Below are 25,689 nucleotides of genomic sequence, written 5' to 3' on the forward strand. Positions count from 1 at the left end.
TCCGCAGATCAAAACTATCGACGATCGCCGACTCTGCTCGCCGCTATCGTCGTGCTCGACTGTTACTCGATTTGCAGGGGCACAAGTTCACCCAATACAGAGTTAAATTTGTAACTCGCAGTTTCGACACTGCGTCGTCCTTCACTGTCCCTACGACGTGACAATATAATCATAATTCAAAATAGTGTCAGCCAATTCTTTCTGAACAATGAGCGACGCAACCAGTGGAATTGCTTCGTCTGCCGCTGCTGCTAAACGAGCTGCCCGAGCAGAGGCTCAGCGCCGCCGCCGAGAGGACCCTGTCGTTTAGAATCGAATTCTTTGCCACAATACATCGCGAATTCAAAACACCTAAACAGCTGCACTCAAAATTCGCATTATGGAGTACCGTAATCGTCGGTGAAATTTTTTTTCTTTAAGTTATGCTGAATGGCTGGTCATTTTACAATGTCCAGCAAAGTATCATTGCAGGATAAGCAGAACCAGAAGTAAAGAGGAAAAGGAAGCCCGATCTTCCTTACTCTAGTATGTGTCTTAAAACAAAAGATCGTTATCATTATCGTCATTATTATTATTATTATCATCGGAAGTCGTATGATGCGAACCACAGTGCAGACACATCTACCCACATCTTCCAGTCGTGTTTTTGTTTTCACGCTGATGCCAGTAGAAGGATATCTTCACTAAATATTTCACTTGATCTATTGTACCGGAGCACGTCGTCAATGCTCAAGTTGCAAACTTGTGTAACAGGAAGTAAGCATAAGAAATCCGAAATTGTGGGTTCGCCCTTCCCTTTGAAAGCTCCGTTTGCCAAAATTGATGTGCCTCATCTTCTCTTTTTTTTTTTTACTTTAGAGAAGTTAGTTAAAAGAAAACAGTTTTTAAGAGCGGTACTTCTTTTTGAACAGTCTTTTGTCCTTGGCCTGGTGGCGGTCTTGAGTCTATTTAATTTACCGTCTGCAATATCAATGGCTGCTGGTAAGTATGGTTGTCATTACTTCAACTACGCCTTCCGTTTCAACCTATTTTTATTTCATGTATTTTTTAAGCTTTTGGAATCAAGAAAGTTCTCTTCTCGATCAGGTGAAACTTCGTCACGCAAGCACTTGTCAGAAAGATCAATCCGCTGACTACTAGTTGAACATGCGTTCCTTGAAGTTTGCAGAAACAAAACGCATTGCCGTCGAGAAACAGTGCTTGAGGCAAATTTCGTGGTAGTAAAATTGTTCGCTTATATGACTTTTGCGACCAGTTAACATAAATTGTGGGTACATCCGTGCGCAGGGGTATAGTGACTTTTTTTACAAAAAACGCTTCGTCTGTCTCCGTCTGCACGTCACGTTGTTTGCGCTGTTACTCGTTTTGTCAGACAATAATTTCTTGATTTTTCTTTCTTTTTTTTCTTTTTTTTTATCCACACATATTTCAAAGACACGCGCTCCTGCCCTCACGGCCACTACGCTGTCGTGCACGTAATTGCCTGGAGACAACCAGTAAACGTTAGTCATAGGCTTTTGTAGGGAATGAATAAGATCCCCTGCTACTTCTCTTTGGGCTGTAAAAACGGTACACGCTAGCTTCGTATAGTGCGTCATTTGTTTTATTCGCAAGCTTTCCGCCCAAGGCCGAACTTGGTTGATGTCACTCCTTTGAATTTTCCCACACGCATTGCTGGAAAGAAACAATGGAGAAGCGTCACTCACGCTGCAGAACTATACCAACCTTATGTATTTGCGGCAGATCAACTTTTAATTTGCGACACCATTGAAATCTCTTTTAACTTGCAGAACACGACAGGCCAACCAGGAACAAAACTAAGGCAAAGCATCGTCAGGTTCGTATAACTTACACGACGCTGAAAGCCCAGCGCGAAACGTTGGCAGAGGTTATAGCCTGGAAAGCCGCGTCCACTGACACTGGGTGCTGCTTTGCGTTTTGAGCAGTTTATACACCAAGAAATCCGTATATCTGTTCACAGTTACAAGCGCTTCCAAAGTGACTGTTTTCTCCTGAGCAGTTAATTGCATTTTGAACACTCACATTCTAATTTCGGCGTTTACAGATTCAACAGGAATACTCAGACCACAGTTGGGCGAGTAGTTCTGAGTGAACGATTGATATCAATAATCGGAACACGCAGAATAGAATAAATAAGAAAGAAGAGAAAGAACTCGTGTATATTAAAGACTCTTCGTCAGAGTGTCGGGTATTTCCGTGTTTTACAGAACAAGAGCGCTATAACGTAAAATGATTCCAAACTCGTGGCGTCAAATTTACGTAACCACCGACGTAGGCATCGGGCGGTGACCCGCAGCGTTGTCTGGACAACCCAATCAAACACTCTCCTCGTTTATAGGAGGAGAGAACAAGAAGAAGTAGTTTATTGATGTGAAAAAGTAGAGAGGTCGGCCGGAATATGGAGCATCTGGCCGGAGAGAACAAAACCAATAACATTGTCTACCCTCAGCGGTTTTTCTTATCTAATTGGCTGACAAGAGGCGAGGAGCACGCTCTAGTGGAGAGGGTTTCGATGGGGCCGAGCCAGCACAGTGAAAATAGATAACCGCATAAAGAGGGTGGTGCCGGCTTCTCCTATTGGTCCGCTTCGCCTTAGCTTGCGGTGGCTGGTCGAAAATCGCGGTGGCATGCAACGGAAGGATAAGAATGCCGCTAAAACGGATCCTCAGCAAGGAAGATCGAGTTGGCAGAGCGATGTCGTATGCATGCCGAAAGGGCTCGATAACGTTTTACTGCCACGCAAAAAGGTTTATCATACGCAAATAAATACATGCTCACCGGCAGGTGCGAGTAGCGAGGGCCTGAGCCATCGGCGGGCAGCCATCTTCTATTCCTTTCGGAACGGGGCAGTCTGTGGCTATTCAAAAAAATTTTCAGTTTTGTTCGGCATATTAATGCATTTTTTTCGCGTACACGTCACTTTGACGGGGTGAGTTTCCGCGGTTTTGTGAGGTCGCGTGACAGACAGGCGAAGTAGGCGTAGCCAGAAAACATTGGACCAATAGCAGAGGGCTAATGGTGAAAAAGCGTCGTATCAGGAATGATTATTTATCTTTTGTGCTGTTTAATCATGCATAATCAGTCTGTACACGTTATATCAGATGGGGAGCTATCGCGGTTTTCGTGACGTCGCGTGACAGACAGGCGAAGTTGGGAGTGACCCGAAAATGGTTTGACCAATCGTGGAGGCTGATCGCAGAAATTGGAATCAAAACAGTTTGGAATCATTTTACGTTATAGCGCCCCAAAAATCATCATTTACCAACCAGTTGAATGAGTCGACTACTTAATAATTTACGATATGTGCAAAACGAAGATCATATATTTCTCGGTATTGAGGTTCAATTCACTGCGCAGTGAACGGCGGTAGTAATGAAGCCGCGCACCATAAATCACTAGGATGAGGGTACGTGGTTTTCGGAGCGCTGACGCAACTGCGTGTACCAATGACCCTCTGTCACTTTCCAGGCAGCTCAGTCATCAGCGTATTATATGACTTTATTCGAATTAACTTAAATTAACAGTGGATGTAACTTTTGTATCGGTGCATGGCTTCATACCAAATCGTCCTTTGATAACATCAGCGCCCGTATTTGCAAAAAGATCTTACGCTAGAGTTGTTCGTAAGATCAAATTGCGGCCAATTCTGATGCTGGACTTATTATTAGCGAAGGCGGCAGGCCGATGGCAAAGAGAACTTACGAAAGAAACGTTTTGTGAATTCGGCCCCGTTACCTTGGAGCACACAAAAAGGCTTTGCTGTTATCCGATGGAATTCGCTATGTAACGGAGAACGTCAGGATCGATATAATATAATGATTCTTCTCGCGCGCTTTTATTTCTTTCTTATTATCCACCACTCACGACAGGCCAATTCTAGTGATAAAGTAAGCGGAAGACCGTTCGGATAGCTGACGAGGCGCGAAAAGCAAGAGACTTAGAATAGAATTGCCGCATTATCTTTGCACAGAACAAAAATCGCGAAAATATAATAAAATGTCCTAGAATTCCGCACTTCATATATACTACCAGAAAATAATGCTTGTACGCTGTAAAAAAAGAATTAGCGTCTAGTAACTGTTTGTGAACGTGCTTACGAAAGCGTCCTGCACTTGAGTGCTGTTCTCGTGTCCCAGGACGGCCTAGAAAAGTAGAGAATTGGTGGCGCGTTGTGAGTACAAGAAAAGATGCCGGCGACTCTACCAGTGAAATTATAGCAGTGAAGTGCAGTACATTAGCGTCGTGGGAAACTTCGTCTTTAAGAAAGCTGATAGCTGATATTTTACGCCCATCACCATAGCAGGAGACAACACTGGTTATGGCGTTGTCTTCTCCTGTGGAGACAATTCCTCTGTTCTACACCGATTATTTACCCGCTCACAGATGAACCGTTAGAGCCCCGTCGGCACCTAGATGTTGGTTTAATTGGTGTGTTTGTTAATGATAATGTAGTGAAGAAGAGGGACGATGCAGTGGGGCATCCTTACCAGCGCTGTCTAGTGGGTGTCTCTCCAGCGCATCGCTCGGACTACGCCGCGCTCGCGCTCACGGTTCCCTGAACTGATCCAACGGTCAGCCCTAACGCTTGCGTGCAATAAACGCCTTTACAATAATAAGAAAGAATCGAATTAAAACCATCGTTGTATTCTATACTGGGCTTCAAGAGTTATATCCGTGGAACCCGGCGCGACTGCATGCAACGTGCCGAAGCTGCGAATTCAGTTTTTACTGACAACACGCACTCTTTCATTGAGTCCGCAATTTATATGTTCATTTCAGGCTATAGATGCACTTCTGATCCTTGGTCTTAATATGTCGTTGAAACTAGCGCGATGGCTTTTTATTGTGATAGCAATTATATGGACACTCCAAGCGGATTTCTGCCGTCGCCGTCGCCGCGAGGTTCCGTATAAAGTCCGAGGGCGGTAAAATCGTCGCCGCGCTCTGTCTGCTGTATGTGCGCGTGAAGCGAACGCGCGGCGGAGAGCAAACGCGACGTCTTCCGTGACGCAAAAGGCCGTGGCGGGATGGGAGAGAGGGAGCGGAGGCGACGTTTAGCTGCGGCACCAAATGCGTATCTTGCGACCGGGCGCAAGGGAAACTGGAATCTCGCAGGCGAAAGGAGGAAAGCGGGAAGGCAGCGCGGGAGGGAGGGTGTGCGGCTTCTGCTCTGCGAGCAACTTGTACTTTGCGCGGCGGCGGGCGGTCGCACGCATCGTATCTTGAAAGCGATCTGCAACACGACGCGTATCTTTGTATGCGCTGTGCTTTCGACGCTCAGTTTCCGTTGAATCGATAGACCGCACGAACCTTCGGTCGCTGCTGCTGGCGCGCTCGCTCACGCCAGCGTTTTCACAGCGGTTGTGTGCGGTCATCGAGTGTGATCTATTCATGTTTGCTCGTGCGCGCTGACACCATGCTTGTTAATTCAGTTAGTAAGCGAATGTTATACAGCTGATAAAACTACTATCCCTACTCCGTATAGTTCTCTACTAATTTGTTATAGCAATTGATGCTTCGCCTTTTGGGTGAAAGTGCGACATTTTTTTATGACGCTCTTCTGGTGCAGACGACCAGTTCGCGGGGTCGATTTCCGACCACGGCGGCTGCATTCCTCCTGGTGGTGGTGGAATGCAAAGGCCCTCGTTTACTGGTTTGGCTGCGCGTTGAAAAACGTCCGGTGATCAGCGCCAATCGGGAGACTCCCCAATTCGGCGTGCTTGAGAGCCATGCTGTCGCTTTCAGTCTTGACTATTTTTTTCGCAGCGAGTCACTAAAGTGAGATAATGTAGTCGCTAAATTTCCGCTAACTTTTGCTTCAATTTTGCTAAAATTGTCGCTAAACCTTTCAAGAAATTTTAAATAATGGATGCGTTATTATAGTGTTATTATAAGCTCCACAAAGATTCGGCAACGCCAACGTGAGTAAACGTAGCGCAAGTCATCTACAGATAATGCTGCAATCATCTACCGATGTTGATTGCATAAGCAATCAACAGTAAATTTACCGGCAGGTCGTAGAGGGCTTTTATTTATTAATGTATTTACGCAGACACGATTGATGCAGTGAAAATTCTGTGTTTATATTCAGATTGCACGGCTGCAAATCCAGCACGATCAAAAAAAAAACAAAAAAAAACTGCGAGTAACGTGATTTTCCTATAGCCTGAAAGAATACTTGATCCACATTACCCCTGCAGATTTTGTCATTCTCGGCGGTCGTGAAAGGAGAACTAAATTCTGATGCACATGCTTAGTCGGATGTTAACACCACTGCGATCACAATAATTACATGATATTATATAGGTCAAATACTACGCTTTCGCTCCTTGATCCCCGTGGAAGCTACTTGCAGTACTGATTTGTTCGAAAGCAGTGAGAAACGGAAGTGGTGCGTTCAGATTCGTGTGAGCAAGCCCAGCCGCTCTGGTGTGTGCCCCTTTCTACAGTCGATAACCTATAGTTAGCTATAACTATAGGTTATAGATAACCTATGATAAGCTATAGTTCAGATGCTGAGTTCTAAATCTTATCATAAAACTGATTGTAATGAGTATTGGCAATTTCATTCAAATTTATTCTACCGTTAAATTGGTGAGCGTTCGCCAGCGTATATACGCTGGCGAACGCTCACCAATTTAACGTATTTAGTGAAACGGCAGAACCCGCAAACCCATTCAAATCGGTAATGTAAAAAAAAAATCACATATATTTTGTGAGCACAAGTGAAGCCTGTGAAGATCACCGATGTGAAGGAAACTGTTGCTTCGTCATGGTCATTCGCCGCACATTCATTCATTCGAGCACATTCGCCGTGAAGCCAATTTCCGCCGCTTAGTTGTAGCTTTCGAATGATAAAGTGTGTTCTGCCATTTCCGAAGCATCTTTTCTAACTTTGACGCCAGTAAAATGTCGCCCATTGTTCTGCCATGTCGATAATTTTATTGTCGACCGTTAAATAAAAAAAAAACATGTCGCTAAACAGACTAGTCGCTAAATCTAGCAACAATATCGCCAAAATGGCAACACTGGTTGCTTTTCCACTTAAAGCCCCAGTAATAAGTTTACGTTTCTTTTTCCTTGCCCTTTTTTTAACCACGGGGGAAGACATCGCAAGATCTAAAATGCGCCTATGCGACATAGACGAAAACAAATTGCCTTACCAAAGTCGCTGGGTTTCTGAAGCAGTCCAAGCTCTGGAGAAGACAAAAAGAAGACGCGTGCGTGCATAAACTTTGTCATATATTATATAGATACTGTAATTATGATCGAGGAGCTCACAACACGACTTGTGGGAGTTTCTGATTGACTGGTATTTAGCTCCACCTTCGAGATTTCCCGTCCACCCTTTATCAGAGTTATTTCACCTTCATGGAGCCCAAGCAGAGTAAACTTGCGTCGCGGTGCCAGAACCCTCCATAATATATTTAAATATGGGATAAGCAACTAAGCATCTATACCCCTGGATGAAGGAGTGCTCCTGAGCGCTCTGATTCAGAGCGTTTCTGACACAATTGGTTACGTATTCGTCTAATTCTTGAATAATTTGCCACGTACATCCTCGCGTCCGGCTTTACGGGAAAAAAGCTTTAGTTCGGAAGCCCCTATCTAAATGTATGGGAACAGCAGAAATCGTTTTCTCGGCATTCACTGCCCCGAATTGCATTAAAATGAAAAACGTAAACTTTAGTGACTGTAGGAAGCAGGGCAAGTGTTTACAAAACGCTCTTAAGCTATAATTATTTCTAAGAGAAAATTCAAGTCAACGTTGATGCTTGACATATTATGAGCGAATGTTTCCGGGAAATGGCAAAGAAAAATCTCATACACACCAGTGACTTGAGGAGGTCGCGGGACCAATTAAGTTCGTCGCGAAGTAGTCAGCCGCAAATGGTCGCAAATGGTTGCTTTTCTCGAAAAGCGACTGTTTTTGGTTAGTTGCTGACTGCTAGATTTTTAAATCGTGCGACCGCAGTCGCAAATTCTTCTGAATCAATCAGGTACGCAGGAACTGGACGTTTGTACACGCTGACGCTTAATTAACGTGGCGAGCAGACGTGAACGGCATCAATTTCGGTGCGGCAACTGAACCGGTCGCACTTGCCGGTGTGAACATCGGTTGCCTCGAGTGTCATTTTGTCACCAGTCGCAATCGGTCGGGCGACCGTCTCAATTCACCGGTGCGAATGAGCCCTTACGAGCGAAAAGCTTTGTGAATTACGCCCAAGGAGGAGGAGGAACAAACTTTTATTGAAACCAGCAGTTTAGTTGGCTAGGCGCCTCCCACGTGGGGACGTCGAGGCCTAGCCTCTTCGCCGCCTCGCAGGCTTGCTGGGTAGCCCAGAGTTGGTCGTCGAGGTGGGAGCTGCGCAGGGCGGCGTGCCATCTCGACTAGAGGGTCACGGTATTAAGGTCCGGGTATTGATGTTTACATTCCCATAGCATGTGGGGAAGCGATGCAACCCGATTCTAACAGATCTTGCAAGTGTTACTAGGGTAGGTGTCTGGGTAGATTCTGTGGTAAAGTGTTAGTGAGGGGTACGTGTTTGTCTGTACCAAGATTTTCTTTTTAATTTGGCCACGAATGTTTTTTACGAGATTATTGAAAATCTCAACACTAAGAAAAAGTGAAGCGTCAGGTCTACAACTCTGCAACCCAGCAACAAAAAAGCTAAATCAGAATTCTGTAAATTCTGCAATTTCATTCAAATCGACTCAGCCATTTTCTAACTAGAGTGTCTCTGCTTTTCACGTGTATTTGGATGGAGAATTCGGAGCGTGGTCTGAGCTGAAAGATTGCTATTAGGCTAACGATGTCGATCTCATGCACGCCTTTTGTTCATGCCGTCCTTGTCTTACAACGAAGCTGCTAGTGTGACTCAATTGCTGCCCTCACGAAGACAAGTATCCTTGTCGAACACTTGGCTTCAGTGGCATTCCTATGTTCTACCACTGTTAATCACTTTAATTCTGCATCTTCCTTTGAACATCCTCTCTTGCTTTGAACCCATCGCAGGCATTATATATGCGTGTTTTCACATTGTCCTGAAATAACTAGATTCTTCATTGTTTTAATATTTTGAGGATACGTGGGCGGGGAAACGTTAGAGGTGATATGCTGGCAAATTTTGAAGTGTGTAAGTAATTAGTAACTAAATGAAAATTGCTAAACCCTCGCTTTCTGCCTGTTTATAGAGTTGTTTATGAAATGCCTACAGAGTTTTTCCGTCAAGAACAGCAGCATTTTTTATTTGTATAAAGAATGAGGTCCATGTTATGCGTGACGTGGTCCGAAAGCTTTGATTGTGCAGGTTAAATAGAGACTTTGTAAATGATTACTCTATTATTGTATTCTTTTTTTCACGGGTGTGATATAAAGCGTGTATCCATTTCTTTGCTTTCTTTTTTTTCTGTTTTCTGACAGAATTAAGCGTATAACCGAGATTCAATATAGTATTTAGGGATGGGGGCATGTTTTGGGTTGGGTGATGTGGTACTTCAGTTTAAACTGTCTAGGGTAATTACAGCCTTTGAATAAAGTTACTATAACGCAAGCGTTCCAGAGTGTTTACGCGGTTCGTACAATTTTGCCCGCTGGCCTGGGAGAACACTCACTACCACCGAGTTCAAATTCCATGAAAATCGGGAGAACATTACATACGGCTGATGTGCATGCAAAAGTTAAATGTGTGTAGGTAAATTATGGCCTTTGCAGCAAATTACTTATGCAAATGCCGAAAAGAGTTATACGCCACGATCCGCAATATTACCTATCCTGGGAGAACAGCAAGTGAAACCGAGTTCTTATTTAGCGGAAAATGGAGGGTCTGTTAGTAGTAGCTTTGTGTGAGGGAATTTTCATGTTTCTGGATTGAATAATCTATTTGCAGGTAATCACAGAATTCTCCTTTTCTCCCTATTTTCAAGCGGTATGCGAAGCGCGTATATTGAGTATTTGATTGCTCGCTGTTCCCTGAGAAAAGATAACGGCATCGAATTTGTATGTGAAGGAAATGAGGGATTTGATATGCGTGCTAATTTTAATGTGGACACGTGAGTAATTATTGTTCCAGCGTTGTACAAGCGTTATACACATTTTTCCCGGTGTCTCGAGAGAACAATGTGTGACACACCGAGTTCATATTTTCACAAAATGGGGGTCCATGCCATAACTCATATGCAGGTAACGTTTTAAAGTGCGTGGTTTAACTACACACATTTGAACTTCTTAAATATAACTGTTCGAAAGAAACAGCGTCGCAGGCAATCAGGCTGTGATTCTGCAATGTCGTACAAGTATCCCGTGCTTTATTTAGTGAGTAATTTGTTTTTATCTTCGAATTCACCTTTACGCCGTCACATCGCGAGCGCTTGTAATATATCGTATATAAATGCTCGCATATTTAAGTTTCACCTGCAAGCAAGGAACGCAAGCACCGTAGCCTTTGATGTGTGTGAGTAGTTCAGGATGAGAAAGCAGCAAGCGCGTACTCTGCTAAGATGAAATTCATGAGTGAGCTGGTAACACTGAACAAGGAAGCTTAGGCTAAATGGTAACCAGTCAAAATGCTGGTTTTGTGCAAGCTGTTCATTGCCCCGGTATTGTTTATTTCTGTCTGAGTGAATTTCTTTCGCTGTTCTGGCTAAAAATAATACACCATATGACTGTGTTTTCTATGATTTCCGGTTCCAGCTATATTTACAAGTTATATGGCAGACTTTCCGCGTACAGGCCAGGGTAAAACGAGTTCAGTGTAAAAGTGAGGGTAGTTTCTCGAAATCGTTTAATCTTATTGATGGTGAAGCTGATGTGGCGATCCTTTTGGTCTGGCGACGGTACAGGGTTTGATTCCACGAAGTTCTCGCAAAGTTTTCGTACCGGCTGACCAAACTGCTTTCCTTCGCACAACATAGTGAAGTGCAGTTAGTTTTTCCTTTGTAAGGACTGTGACAAGTTTCATGGCTCACCTTTCCGAACTTCCCGGATCTGCTGCAGTCTACCGAGTAGTCCGGGAATTTGTCCACCAGTGAACCTTTCACGCACGGCACTTGCTGCAAGAAACGTGCACGTCATTCTTGTCCCTGAGGTCCTTGTCTCGCTGTCAGAGTGTGTTGGTGCGTCTCTACTACAAGCATTGTTCTTTTTTTTTTTCTTTTTCGTCTAAGGCACATATCGTTGTGCTGTAGCAATACGGTTGTCATCTAATAGCAGCGAATATGCACGCTCCGAGAAACGTCTAGAGTTCATCAAAGCTGAGCATTAGGCTGGTTGGGTGCTGCATTAGCGAAGTTTCCCAGCGCATCAGACACGGACAACAAGAACAGACACTCGATCACAGCGCTTACACAACAAGAATGAACACTGAGTGTCCGCTCTTGCTGTCTCTCTAGGATGCGCTGGAAACGCTGGCAGCACCTAAAGCCTTCTTACGTTCCTTTGCGGGCTGCCGCCTGGCGTTGTAAGTTGAAGCGCCGCGTAGTACACGGTGCACTACATTATTCCAGGTGCACGGCTTTGCTTTGCAACTACCAATGCTTTAAATGTTTAACGAATATGCGCTCATCAGATGAGACCACGTGGGTGACGTAAAATTTCCGAAAATTTCAAAGCCGTGAAAAAAAAACATGAAAAAAAATTCTTTTCCGGAAATTTTGGAAACACTGGAAAAATATCATATGCCTTCTTAGCATATATGGTAAAGATACCTGCAGTCGAAGGTGCGTGCAAGGGCTTGTTTATAAATGTTTTGGCAACATATACAGGGTGTGTTTTGCTTAGAAGGTTTTAAAAATTTCCAGTGTCAGATAACACAATTTTAATCCTTGATCTAAATTACTCGATGAGGCGGTCATTACTCCTGCGAGAAATCAACATGCCTAATTAAATAATTAACATAATTACCCTAGCTAACTTTCCTTTAATTATTTTGCGGCACATATTAAAATCTGGCAATTATGGCTGGTGAGTTTGCAAGGCGTATCCACTTGGAGCGAATTCTCAGGACAGCACCAGTTTTGAGATATTAATTTTCATGTGTCTGACGAAATGTATTGGTGTTCCAGTTACTTTTGTGTTTCAAGGCATAAAACAGCGTTCTCTTAAAAGAAGTAACTGGAACAAGAAAGAAGTAAATTGTAGAGGAACATAAAAACACCCGATACAGCTTTCTGTTGCTCAATACGTTCTACATAAAAGTGATTTTCCGGGCGTGAAAAAACCCCGCCATTACACGCGAAATTGCCGCGTGACTGGCCGCTCGAGGCACTTCGTGTGTACTAAGTTCGCGGGCTTCTTTCACGCTCGGAAAATCACTTTTATGAAGCACGTATTGAACAACAGAAAGCTGTATCGGGAGTTTTTCATGTTGCTCTACAATTTTCTCATTTACACTTTTCATCTAGTTATAATATTGCAAAATTGATTAATTAAATAAGACTAATTATGTAATTAGGCGGAAGGCAAAAAATAATCTGAGTATGTCCAAGTGACGGCAAAACACATTACGTTGATTCTGTGCAGCTACGTGACATTTGCATATTTTTAAATCTTGGTGCGTGATAGTTTGGACACCCTGTACCCCAACTATATGCACCAAATTATAACAAGGGAAACAATAACAAAGCGCGAAAATCCAGATAAGACGCCTTTCTTCACGTCGCACCGCGCGTTAACATCATTTCCTTGTCGTATAAAGCTGCATAAGTATTACTGATGCACATATTTCCCGTTTCCTTGATAAAGTAGCACGTTCTGTGGCAATGCCATTCCTGCTATTTTCCAAGTATATCTCTTATATTTGGTTCACATTTGAAAGATTCACAATGCAATGTCAGGTGCAATCTTAACCGGTTCTGTATCAACCTTTCATTTTAGGCAGGTATTTCGTTTATACATCGATCCGTTTGCCCTACATACACTTTACCACATGTTAGTGGGATTTGATAAACCAGCCCGATGCGGCATTTTACGTATCGCTTCATGTGGTTCACGCCACAGCCTTCTTGTCCTGTTCGCATCTGATACGGAAGCACATACGAGCCAACTTGCACTCGTTTTGGTTCACGTGAAAAACAACCATTTCTAAGTCGCTTGAATTTGAGGGAAAAGGACACGTTCTGCTAACTGCAACGTATTCAGTGTCCTCGCGTGAAAGAACTAGGAACCAATGGCGAAATCGGAAAGAGAAACGCTATGACAGTCATTCAACAGCAGGAAAAGTTACATGAAAGCAACCTATACAGTGTAAACGGACAAATCACCAATCCCCTCATATTGCGGGCGACTGTCCACAGACATATCACGTGGGTCCTCGGTTGCTAAGTCTTGCACTGACGTACAGACTGCTAGCCATGGACGCAGGGCGGACAGGCTCAGAGGTTTCCCAAATAGATCTCTGGACAACATTGTCGCACTTGCCCGTTCCCTTTGCGCTAAGCGTCAATCAGGCCAGGGACTCCTCCGGCCGGCCTTCCCGCTTGGTATTTCTATCTACAAATACATCCGCAGCCATATACCGTTTACGTCGAGGTTTCCCAGTAATTATCATCACGATGAAGTCATAAAATAACCAATATAGAAACACAGATAGGCTAATTACCATCGTATACCTGAGACCTGCAGTTTTGAAAATTTACTCTCCAACGGAGCGCGTCACGAAGACATTATTTTCTTAATTATGAGAACGAAAAAAAAAAAAAAAACACGCACCATAGAAGGTCGCGTCGACAGTGAGCGCTAAGACGAGCATTGCCTTTTATAGCTTGCACGAAGCAGTAGTGCGGTGCGTGCCGCGACGTAGGCTTCAGAGACATCGCTTGTTCGGCCATTGTTGATTACTTCCAAGTATCGAACTTCCTGTGTACCTCTGTCTCAATTGTTTGGCTTGTTTCAAAAGATACGTTATAGCTGCCGTGAATAATACGAACGCACTGGACTGGGCTGGTATCAGAGAGATATCATTTACTAAACTTATGCACTGAAGAAGCCCGCAAGCGTCGACGAATGTAGAGGGCCATCATTAACGCTAGTTTTATCTCGTAGTACTGCCAGCCAATGGGTATACGGAATCTATTACAATGGCAGTATGAAATTGTTCGATGACCCCCTTCCCCTCCCCCTAACAATGTAATAAACAAAATTCTAATATCTGAATAAACGTAACTTAAAATTATATCGCATTATTATTAGAGGGAAAACACGCGACCTGTCCTACTTCGCCATGCATGCATATATATGAATGCTTATGCGTTAAGGTTGCTCCCCAATGAGATTATTGATACGAACACAATCAGCAAGATTTGTTACATTAGCTTAATTTCTTTTTTTTTTTTCAGATGTTGTTGGTTCTTTCTTCACTCGCCATGTTACGTCATCGTTCCATTCGCACGCAAAGCTTACCGTGAATTCGTCCCAGTGGCGGCCCAAGGTGTCCAACTGGCGCATGAGGCCCATCATTCTCCCAACACAGTTCTTCATCACTGCGCACATTAGGTCCAGAAAATTGTCAGCAATAACCTATACACGCAAGTATGCGCCGGTAGCCTACATGTAAATTTGTATGTATATCTGGAAAGGCAGTGTCTGTTGTAAACTTCCAATCATTTCGAATTTATAGGTCAATCTCTTGAAACGTATTATTTTTATTTTTATTTTATTTGGAAACGATGAGTTATTTACATTGTTATAACATTTTATATATTGATCACATCTTATACACTCTCTCAGGTATACTGCCTTTCGTTCCGCAGTTAACTCTGCTGGACCGTTGCCAGGACATCACGGATTTGTGCCACGAATTCTTCTGGAGCTCGGTATAATCGTGATGATAATTCGGCTAAGCCGAACTTCCGCGGCCGCCACTGACGCCTTCTACTCGCTCTGCGACTGTAGCGAGGGGCCCATATCGGGCCACTTGCAAGAGGCGGCTTTTTTAGCTGCGCGAAATGATGTATCGGTGGACGCAAATAGCTATGAAATTGAAGCCTGCACGGCTAATATTGTTACGCGAACGAAGGATTAAGTACTGGAGACTATTTACAAAGCATATTTACAAAGGAAAGCTGCAGCGCTGGCCAGTTCAGCCGACAGCTCGAGAGCAAGGAGCAGTTCATCTTCTTCGTCTGGGCGCCAGCGCGCATCGTCCAGAAGAAACACGCAATATGCATGTATCATTATCATAGAAACAATAACTTATGGAGGTCCTCGAGGTGCTTCTACAGTCGGATAGTTATGGTGAGTACATTGGCCAGGGGCTACAAGAAGCAGCACTGATATTGCAGCTGATAATGCTTTGTATACATTGGTACTTTTTTTTTTCGACAACACACGTGACTTAACCCTATTAACCGCATAAAGCTAACCCGCCAATACGACACTGAAGAATTTTAAAGCGATAGCTTTCTTTGGCTCACACTTTGCGGTTTGTTTGTATATATGTGTCTGGTCTGGCCGTTTATGTGACCTTGATAGAACCTTCATAGGCGCATATATAATCATGACCATATAAAGCGGTATAATCATGACCATATAAAGACAACAGACGGTGAAGCCAAGCAAGGCATCGGGGAAATTAGCTGTGGTTGAAGCTGAAATGTAGAAAATAATATTTTTAAAAACGGGAATGAAAGGAAACGGAAAGATGATTAGCCGCCATTGGGATCCGAACCCACGATTATCTTTTCGTCCACATTGATTTCCCTTTTCGTTATTATTTTTTACATGTCAAATTCAACCACAGCTAATTTCCCCGATACTTTCCTTGGTTTCATTGTCTGTTGGCTTTATATGGTCATGATTAAATATGTGTTTATATATAATCATGACCATATAAAACTATAAATGTGTGTGTGTGTGTGTGTGTGTGTGTGTGTGTGTGTGTGTGTGTGTGTGTGTGTGTGTGTGTGTGTGTGTGTGTGTGTGTGTGTGTGTGTGTGTGTGTGTGTGTGTGTGTGTGTGTGTGTGTGTGTGTGTGTGTGTGTGTGTGTTGTGTGTGTGTGTGTGTGTGTGTGTGTGTGTGTGTGTGTGTGTGTGTGTGTGTGTGTGTGTGTGTGTGTGTGTGTGTGTGTGTGTGTGTGTGTGTGTGTGTGTGTGTGTGTGTGTGTGTGTGTGTGTGTGTGTGTGTGTGTGTGTGTGTGTGTGTGTGTGTGTGTGTGTGTGTGTGTGTGTGTGTGTGTGTGTGTGTGTTTTCATTTCCGATGTTTGGTTTTGAACCCAGTACCCCCAGCACAGAAGTCCTCTAACCATTCAGGCCATGGGCGCGTGCCTAAAAAGGCGGAATAAAAACACCTTTACCACTTTTTCCTCGTGCAAGCCAGCGCTTTCGACGCTTGGCATTAGGCCCGTCGCATAGCAGCAATTTACTTATGGGGAAGTGAGTGCACGCATCTTGTAGTTGACGATAAAAATAGATGCGATAAAAAATTGGACGAAAAAAAAAACACATTTGAGACAGAAATTTTGAAGAACGTCTCTCATCGTACTGCGTCTCCGTGGTGCGTTTCTCCGAGGCCAAGCATGTCGTGTCTTGTGTTTCAACACGTTTTAATGCTGAATAAAGTCCCGCTTTCTATGAAAGGTACATCATGGCGGCTGAGGGACGCATTTGCCTCAATCAAATTTGCAGCACGTCTCTTGTACTGCGCCATTTTGCCTCGATGGCGCATGAGAGCCTCACGTATGCCGATTCCCACAATGCGCGAGATCTGCATAGTTTTATCAACAAGATAGGTGAATTGTCAGCTTTCTTTTATAGCACACAAGTTTACTCAGTGTGAGCAAGCAATGATTACAATAACAGAATACGTAAAACAGTGCTTTCTATTTAATGCAAATTCAATAAATATATATTTTAGAACTACCTTTTTATCTTCATGTGGTTTCGCTTATTGCTTCTTTGTTTCTTTGTTGTGGATCTTTAAGTACACTAAGAATAGTTGTTTTCTTTTTTTAGTTTCGTGGATAACTTTTGTTAATAATAATTTCTCATAAGGCAAATTTTGAGGCTCTGTTCGAGTTCGTCTTAATGGGAGTGTGCTGCAGTTCCATCGCTAGCTTATTCTTAATCGCGTCTATTCAGCATGTTTTTTCTGCATCTCTAACGTTACATGTAACACCCCTTTCCAATGGTCGCTGTCCGTGCCATCCGAGCTCAAGTGGCGCCCCATCGCGGTGGAGGGGCTAAGCCTCCCTCGAATGTCCCTAATTCGTGGTGATTTTGGATCACGTCTGGTCATAAATGTAACTCTAGAACATAGAATGTGACAGAAGTGACTTGTGCCTTGCGTTTGGGTGTCTCTATGTCTCGGCTGTTGTGCCTTGTGTTCCAGCTACATTTTTTTAACCTTCCTCACACACCATCTGCCCCAGCAATCAACGATTCTGCATCGCACTCACAAACCCATTTCAGGGGGAAATACTTTTGAAAAAGCAACGCACGTCGCACAGTGGATAACGCATATGTCAGGGACTCGATAAACATTCGCCGTGACACTTCACTTGTCACGAGGCAAGAGTGTTCGAGATGTGAGAGTGCATAAGTGCGCATGCTCTGCTCATGAACGCACATGTTTGCTACCGAAATGAAAAGCGCGAACATCGGTAAATATCTTGAGTTCAGCAAAGATCTGGTGAGTAAAACCCAGACGATCGATGAAGCGTGGGCGGTTGTCGTGGGCAACTGCGTCTCATTTTCTTGGCATCCATAGCGTCCGCTGTTGGCGATAAATGAAAACGCCGTAGCGCCCTCTAACCGGCGCAAGGTGTACGTCTATACTTCGGCGAAATGGGCGGTGATTTCGTGCAACCTATAGTCTAATTCATAAGCAGGTTATAAGCTAATTGTTTAACCATGATAACCAACTTTCCAAATATTAGGGAGTTTTAGAATAGCTAGGGGCGCCAAACGTTTTTGGGCACCATAGAAATAGCGTCGAAGCCACTGCGCATGTGCGCTTTGTGTCAACAAACATGGCGGCACCCATCGAAGCGACGGCTCTAAACTGAGCTCGATTCGTGGTCACGCGTGAAGTTGGTAAGCTATGGCGAAGTGAGCGCGGCTATCGCTTTCTCTCAGCTAACGTGTGCAATGAAAATTGATTCATTAGGCGTCGCTGATACTGAATTCGATTGTCAATTTTATGGCTCGTAGGCATAACACAGATTAGCTTGGCTAGGGTGGCTAGCCACCCTAGTTGGCTGGTGACGGCACGTAAAGTTGGTTACTCAAAACTAAGCGCAACAAATTGCTTGCAGCTAATAGAATAACTTCTTCTGCGATACTGGGCATTCCATCCCGCTGTAATTAAGCCTCCACTCGCCGGTGGGCAATTCCCCCGTCTTGTCAGACAGCGCCGCTCTCTTGTAAATTAATAATAATACTTTATTCTTGAGAGAGTCTTACCAGGCATCAGGGTAAAGGCGGAGCCTATACCGGAGTGTTTGCGTGCCGACTGGGACCCGTGGAGCATGTGAGACATTTTCTTTTTCTTTCTTTCGTCAATCCTGCTATTTTTTGGCATTCGGAATAGTGGGCACGGCATTTGAGAGGCGGGAATTGACGTTATCAACACTGAGTTCCATTAATAAAGTCCGAACGATAGCAAAAAAAAGGCGGTGGTGATCAGATGCAGCGTGAAAGGCGCAAGACGCCACGACGACGCTGTGCAACACGCTGTGTATCCGAGAAACAAAAAACGCAAACCAAAACTGACGGCGAAGGCACGAAGGCCAGCGAGGCCGGCAGGCCGGCGAGCTCTTAGGGCCCCAAACTTTAGGGGCCTCTATTCTAAAACTCTCTATTAAATTTTACACGGCTTTCTCGATAGCGTCCTTTCGAGAGATGTGAGAATAATCTTCGCAATAGTGCCACGAGCGAACGAAGCCGAATTATGATAATGGCCTTTCAGACATTCCCAAGCGACAGCTATATAGGGAACCGTAATATTACGGTGGTAGTCATTACATCTGTTGCCATTACGTGCGTACTATGCTTCAGTTGTCTTCGTCTTCTTTTTCTCCGAGGATAAAGTCTTGTGCTCGAATTACAATGTGTTGATGCAGCTTCTTTTTCTTGAGTCCTTGGTGTGCCTTGGCGTCCCAACTTTCTGGACTGTTTCATTTTGCAGAGATCGATCTACAGATGAACCCTGCAGCGAATCAAAATGGGCCATATTTTTTAAAGACCTCATTTCAGTTTTCGTTCTTTCTGCGCTTCGTCATTGGATCACACAAAGCCGCTCTCACACTGCTGCTGGGATCTGCCGCTCGGTGGCCAAGTATGAGGTTACGATCGGGATAGTTTGGGATAATGACGTTTGAGACAGTTGGTGGTTTATCCTGGATGGAAGCGAGACACAACGCGGACAGCGCTCACTTCCAGCTGATTTTATTATTCGCGGAAAGAGCACTTACATCATCTGTGCGGTGCAATGAAAACGCCAAATACAAAATAAAACGTACACCGAAGTAAACTTGTCTAAATCACACTATAGGGAGCCACTGATTACTCTACGTCATATCAAAAGCCGTTGCGATGTTGAATTAATACAAGCTTTCTTTCTTCGAATAACAAAAATCAGTTGGAAGTCAGAGCTGCACGTGTTTATCGCTCCCCTTCGTGTTCCGTTTTGCGCTGCAAGTACATTCAGCAGTCGGAGGTGGAGGCATCATAATAAATGAATAGAATAGTAGGAAAACAATCCTTACGCAATACGGCCCCTTCATGTCAAACCGCGAGGAAGAATCCGAGAATCCAGACTGCGTAGGCTTCAACATTAAGTTAGCATTTATCTTAGCGAATACCTTTCTTGCACTGAGGCGTCAGCTTGCCAGGATTGATGTTGAAAAGGCCCTTGCGAAAGTCGGCGAAGCCCAGCTCCGCGGCGTCTGTAATGAAAATCGTGCACGCAAGGGTAAACGCTAGGCCTAACGTGGCGGCCTTCATCGTTTGACTCTTCAACGGGCGGTGATGTGTTCCAGTGTCGTTGTAATTGGTGCCCCCGATGTCTGCTGAGACGTATCTGAATAAAATGGCTGAGAGCGACGTCGTTACATACGGTTGCCGTGGCGACAGCTGTTTGGACACAAGGAAGACGGAAAGTTTGGACGTGTGCACACAGAAGCGTCGTCTGGGTCTCGTTTAATGAACAATGTTCCCTATATGTACGCAGCTTGGCATGTACGCTGTGGAAGGGCTGTAAGGTGTGACTATAGGTGCGCCACCGTCAGTGAATAGAGAGAGCTTGCGGACAGGCACGTGTATGAAGTATGGTTCTGAAGTCGCGTGTATCCAACGCTCGACCGTCTCAGGTGTGGAGCGCCGTGACAATGTCCAGGCGCGACAGGGCGCAGCTTGCACTGAAACAGATCTATATTTATTGTTTTAAAAAAGTTCATCTCAAAAAATAAAGAAAGATCACCGTCGGCAGCTGTGTGCACCTTGAATCGTATACAGGGTACCTTGCTACTCGAGCTGGCGTCGCTAGATAGATGACGTTTGCGCTTTCGTGTTTTTTTTTTTTCGTACTTTTTTCTCTTTTTTTGTGGGGGGGTGGGGGTAAGGGGGCTCATATTGGTATATTTCCTGCAATGTCATTGCAGCTTTCATGAAAACTGTTTGGAATCTGGAATTGGTACGCCTCTATAAGCAAAATCATCATTGAGGTGTCGAAAGCTATTCTTCCCGGCCAATAGACAATGATGTGTCAATGATGCAGCAAGTTATGCAATGTTGTCATGAAATATATAGGCGCGAGCTGTGTATAGATTATATTGATGGACTACTTCTTCCTGCCCATTAATTTTTTGTGTATACATGCCCTATATATATATATATATATATATATATATATATATATATATAGGAATCAAAATAATTCTATTGAAAATAGGCAGCAGATGACACAGCAGACGTTTCATGTGTTAACGGTGGGTCTTTTAGCGTTCACAGGCACCGATGGTCGTGGTGCTAATTTCGCAGGCGGCCTTGACCTTTCAGGACAGGAATTCTCTCAGTATGCGATGGTTTTGCAGTTTGCAAATGACATTCGACCACTTGCTTGAGTAGATTCACGGGACCCTATAGGAGGAGTCCTTCCACTTTCCTTGGAGTGGCTGTCAATGCTGAGTGGGCTGCCAGACGCCAGCAAACAAACAAGATAAACCTTAGTTTTGGTATAGCGATGAGTAGACGTACGCGAATATTCCGAACAATCGAAAAACGCCCTGTTTGAGTCGGTTTTCGATTCGGATAGTCACTATTCCCAAATACGAACGCATTTCGAATAATTTTCGAATATTTTAAATTGTTCACAGTGCGCAATGAAACATAAAACTGGATCAAAAACATGACATTTTCATTCCCGTCGGCATAGTATATACATAAAACTCGAGGACTCGCGTAATGGAGCAGGCTACGGCGCGCGGGGAGCCATACTTGACGGGCTTTACAATCTGAAATCACTCTCTGAAAAGTCCTGTGTATGCGAGAAAGCTGTATATACTAAATTGTTCCTAATGCTTCATTTGTGGTTTTTAATAAACAGCACTTCATAACGCGAAATGTAACGAAAGAACCTTGTTAACGCAACGAATACTAAAATAAGAACATCATTTTACATCAGTTGTAAAACGGTGACTCATTATTCGAAATATATTCGAAAAGTATTCGATATTGGAGTGGATTCGACTCGCTTCTGGCATTGTTCGATTCGTATTTGATACGGTCGCAAAACATTACTATTCACACACGAGGCCATCGACTATACGGAGCTGCCATTTCGTTGCTTCAAGTGCCACCGGCACAGCCATGTCACACTGTCCCTAAGAGGGAGCACTAGATTCTAGCGTTGTCCTGAGGAACATAATTCTAAAAAATTCGTCGGCCCTTCCACTCCATGAAGGTGGTTAACCAGCGAAGCTGAAACGTGCGGCCCCGGTGTTTATCGCTGGGTTAATCCTGACGGTTCATTAAAGTATTTCTCAATCGCGAGGTTACACGCACGTTCGGCTGCGACGGAGAGAACGACGTCACTGACGTCGTTCGCAGTCCGCCGTTGTCGCTTGCTTTCGATGTCTCGAGTTTGCCCAGCAGCGTGGTTAGTATATCATTCGCCCGCCCATTGCCGCTTGCGATTCTTCGAAATTAAATTGCTACAAAGTTAAATCTGTTCGTTACGTAAGACAATGAATGGCTCATACCCCCGTAAACAATGGCTCATACCCCCGTAAACGTAGTCTCCTCATTACGACGACAAAAGAGAGGTGAAATTCTACGCTGGAATCATTAGCAGCAACGCAGCCAGCTGTGGACGACTACGACGACGACGAATGCGGGAGCAGTGGCACGAGCGCATGCCGAGCACGAGCACAACCCGAGGGGCGCCAACGAGCCAGCTGCGGAAGAAGACGATGCTTGTGCCAATGCTGATGATGATGATAACTTTTTGCACACGGGCGATTTCGCCTAGACACATAAAGCTATAAAAGCACAAAGGCCTCGCAAACGTGTGCTAATTGCATAGTGGCACTAATTCTGGAAGCGTCAGCTGGCCGCAATGTGTTGCTATGGAGGAAAACTTTTTTTTTTTTATCTGGACTTGAGTTTCTACCATCTAGAACCGCGACCAGTGCGCTTTTAGCCATAAATTTAAGCTGCAAGATTGCTTTCACAGAGATCTATAGAGACCCGGTCATCATCAAATCGGCCCTTCATCTGAGCACTCTTTGGTCATTATTTGACATTTGACATAAAAGAAAACCACCGTCAAGCCCTCTATAAATAGAACGACATTATCCTTCAGTGGAATCGCAAGTAGTGGCTTCACCGGTAATATGGCGCATGTCCACTCATGACGGTATCCGAACGGCTCCGAGGAACAGAGGCTAGCAATGAAATGATTTCGTGCCGCATAGGAAGGAGTGTATAAGTGTACCTTACTCCTGAAGGCATTGTTTGTGAAACGTGAACAACCAGTTTTGAACACGACAAACAGTGCTTTTAACAGAAGAGAAAATGCATGGGCAGTTATATGTGAAAAGCCGTACGTGGATGAAAGCTTATGCGAACAAATAATAATAATAATAATAATAATAATAATAATAATAATAATAATAATAATAATAATAATAATAATAATAATAATAATAATAATAATAATAATAATAATAATAAAAGTGTCCGCTCCGTAGTTTCACAGAATGTTTTTGGTCGCTCCCATAGTCGTCGTTGTTGATTCATACTTCGGCGAGTGGGCAGTGCGTTGGACGCAGCGCAAACGCGCTCCGTTACAGACTTGCGAACGCAAAGCGGCAACCACATGGAACGTATTGGCGACGTACTTTCAGCATGGCGTCGCGCCATGTCTCTGCACCCATGCGCGATAACCACACCACATCACAACTATAAACAACATGTCACCATATGTTTTCTACATTACAGGGAGCTCTAAGCTGTCCTTCTATGTAACGCATTTTACGGAATACCGGAACGCAGGAGACGAGAAAGGAAGCAGAATTGAGTAACTTCTTGTGGAAGTTTGTTGAAACACGGTGTTAAAAATTTTATTTTATTTCATGCTGCTCTCGTCGAAATAATGTAAAAGGTGCCACTGTACGTTGATGATTATGCTGTTGCCGACGCATTTGCACCTGTAAAGTGAGGAGCACGTATAGGCCTTCTTGCAGTAATGGTTTTGTACGCTCTGGTAGAACGCCGCGTCACGAGATGGCGCCACTAGCTCTGCTGCTCACATCTAATTAAGCCTCCGCGGTATTCCGGAATTACGTAACGCGTTGCACACACAGGCTAAAAAGATGCAACGCGGTGATTGTGCAGTGCGGGCCGCGCCTGGAATACGTTCACCATGTGGTTGCTGCTTAGCGCTATCGCCCGTTGTCAGCCGCCCTCGGTGCGGGCCCTAGGCGTTGTGAGGGGCGGCGGCTCCCGGTTGGCCATGACCTCGTCACGCCACAGTCGGGCCCACACGATCACCACGATGAGCACCACGCCGGCGAGCACCACGACCGAGGTGACGATGACGCGGTTCTTGGCCGCCAGCTGGCTTTGGCGCAGCTGCTCGGCGATCTGCGGAATGCCCGCGTGGAAGCCGGGGCCGCCGGGGCTCATTGGTCCGCTACGTGGTGACCTGCATGCAGGCAGCGAGTTGTCAGGACACTGTTTGCGGCATGCCCGTAACCTGCTTCAGTTCGTTATATTCACGGGTTGACGTTAGTCAGTCCGCTGGTAATTCATGCAGTGCTCGCCTTTATAGTATTGAACCTTTAATGCGACATTAGAGGGGTGCAATAAGTTAAGCTGCATTAGTAAATTAGATTTATGCAGTAGCAAAACGACTTCCCTTACCATGGGATATGTGACTTGGTTAGGCAGAAAAGCGCAGTTTCCTCGCCCAACGAAGATGTACCAAACGGCCCAAAATGTTGACGCACATTCTCGTGTATGTTGTCCCCTCTTATCGCGTGGAAAAAGCGTTGTTTCCTCACTGGTCATTTTGACAGCGTCAACTCGGGTCTAGTTAAGTGTCTGCTGGTAAAGAAGGTTTGTATTGAATTCTAAGTAAACCAATAATTGAACAATATTCGAAAAACTGGCCGAACATGAGAGATTGCTTTTCATATTCATAACTTCACACTGACGTATACCGGCGTTGAGCGTTTGACGCGAAAATTCAATAGAGCCTAAATAAATGAGTTTTGAAGGATTATGATACAAGTGTAAAGCGATTTAGTGTTGCTCTTACAATGTCGCTCGTGCAGCGGTTTTACAGTGTAGTATCTGACGTCTGAAAAGCGTCTGATGAGGTTGAACCTTTCCTCCCGCCCCACCGTACCGTCCCTCACAGTCCAGGTGGATTGTTTGGGACGTTGAGCCGCAACATTCTCCGCGATCCTTTAAAAGGAAAACTAAAGAGAAAAATAATTGTGAGCTGTATATCAGTAAATTACATTTCTATAACGCCGAAATAGCCACTCTTAACGAGAAGAGACGCAATAACAAAAGACGGGTAGTGAAACGGCCTTGAAGTTCCCATAACTATCAAATATGGCGGCGAGAACCATGGCTGGGATCCAGCTAACTTTCTTTACTTTTATTGGTATAGGTGGTTTGCACGTGGCTTCACGGACGCAGCTCCTCACCGTGCTAGTACTCAAACATGGCTGCCCCTATGACGTCAGTGCGCCACACCACCACGCGTACGCCGTTTTGCTTTTTTGACAGTGGCCGTTTCTCGCCGGATTATCCCTGTCGTCGATTTGTCGCTTGGTGCATGACGCGCCTGTCTGCTGTCCAGTCTCTTGTTTACGCACCCTATCTCTGCCGGGGGGGGGGGGGGGGGGGGGGAGGGGAGGGAGCACGCACTTTGCATAATATGCAATTTCCTTGCTTTAGCCAGAGGAATCCAACAGCAAATAAAATGCCTTATAATTATAATAATAATGGCACCAAGGATGATGACGATGTTTATTACTTCAGCGTTTTACTCAAAGTAATTTAGGAGTGAATGAATAAATACAAGACAGTGCGCGTAGTGATAGAGTGTTTTCGTTAATCCGGAAAATTCGACCTCAAGCCACCTGGGGCCCTCCCCCGCGTCCAGCCCCACCAGGACAACGCGTACCTTCAGTGCTCTGTTCTCATTGTCATTACAATT

The 25,689-nt window shown here is 44.5% G+C and overlaps 1 protein-coding gene across 2 annotated transcripts in view; it reads right to left on the reverse strand.

Annotated features, from left to right (window-relative positions):
- Positions 1-1,568: 1,568 nt before the first annotated feature.
- The window catches only part of LOC119462924 (uncharacterized), a 49,863-nt gene continuing 25,742 nt past the window's right edge, over positions 1,569-25,689 (reverse strand). Inside the window, exons 1-6 of one of the 2 annotated variants that reach the window (XM_037724093.2) lie at positions 19,820-20,230; positions 14,420-14,499; positions 10,990-11,073; positions 7,185-7,217; positions 4,119-4,163; positions 1,569-1,674 (exon numbers count right to left, since the gene is read on the reverse strand). In XM_037724093.2, coding sequence (XP_037580021.1) covers positions 1,645-1,674; positions 4,119-4,163; positions 7,185-7,217; positions 10,990-11,073; positions 14,420-14,499; positions 19,820-19,961 — 414 coding nt within the window. In that variant the 5' untranslated portion in view covers positions 19,962-20,230 and the 3' untranslated portion in view covers positions 1,569-1,644. Of the gene's footprint in view, positions 1,675-4,118; positions 4,164-7,184; positions 7,218-10,989; positions 11,074-14,419; positions 14,500-19,819; positions 20,231-25,689 lie in introns of those variants that run through there. The other variant, XM_049672312.1, reaches the window with a different exon arrangement.

This window comes from Dermacentor silvarum, chromosome 8 (genome assembly GCF_013339745.2).
Source record: "Dermacentor silvarum isolate Dsil-2018 chromosome 8, BIME_Dsil_1.4, whole genome shotgun sequence".
In the NCBI taxonomy this organism is placed as follows: Eukaryota; Metazoa; Arthropoda; class Arachnida; order Ixodida; family Ixodidae; genus Dermacentor; species Dermacentor silvarum.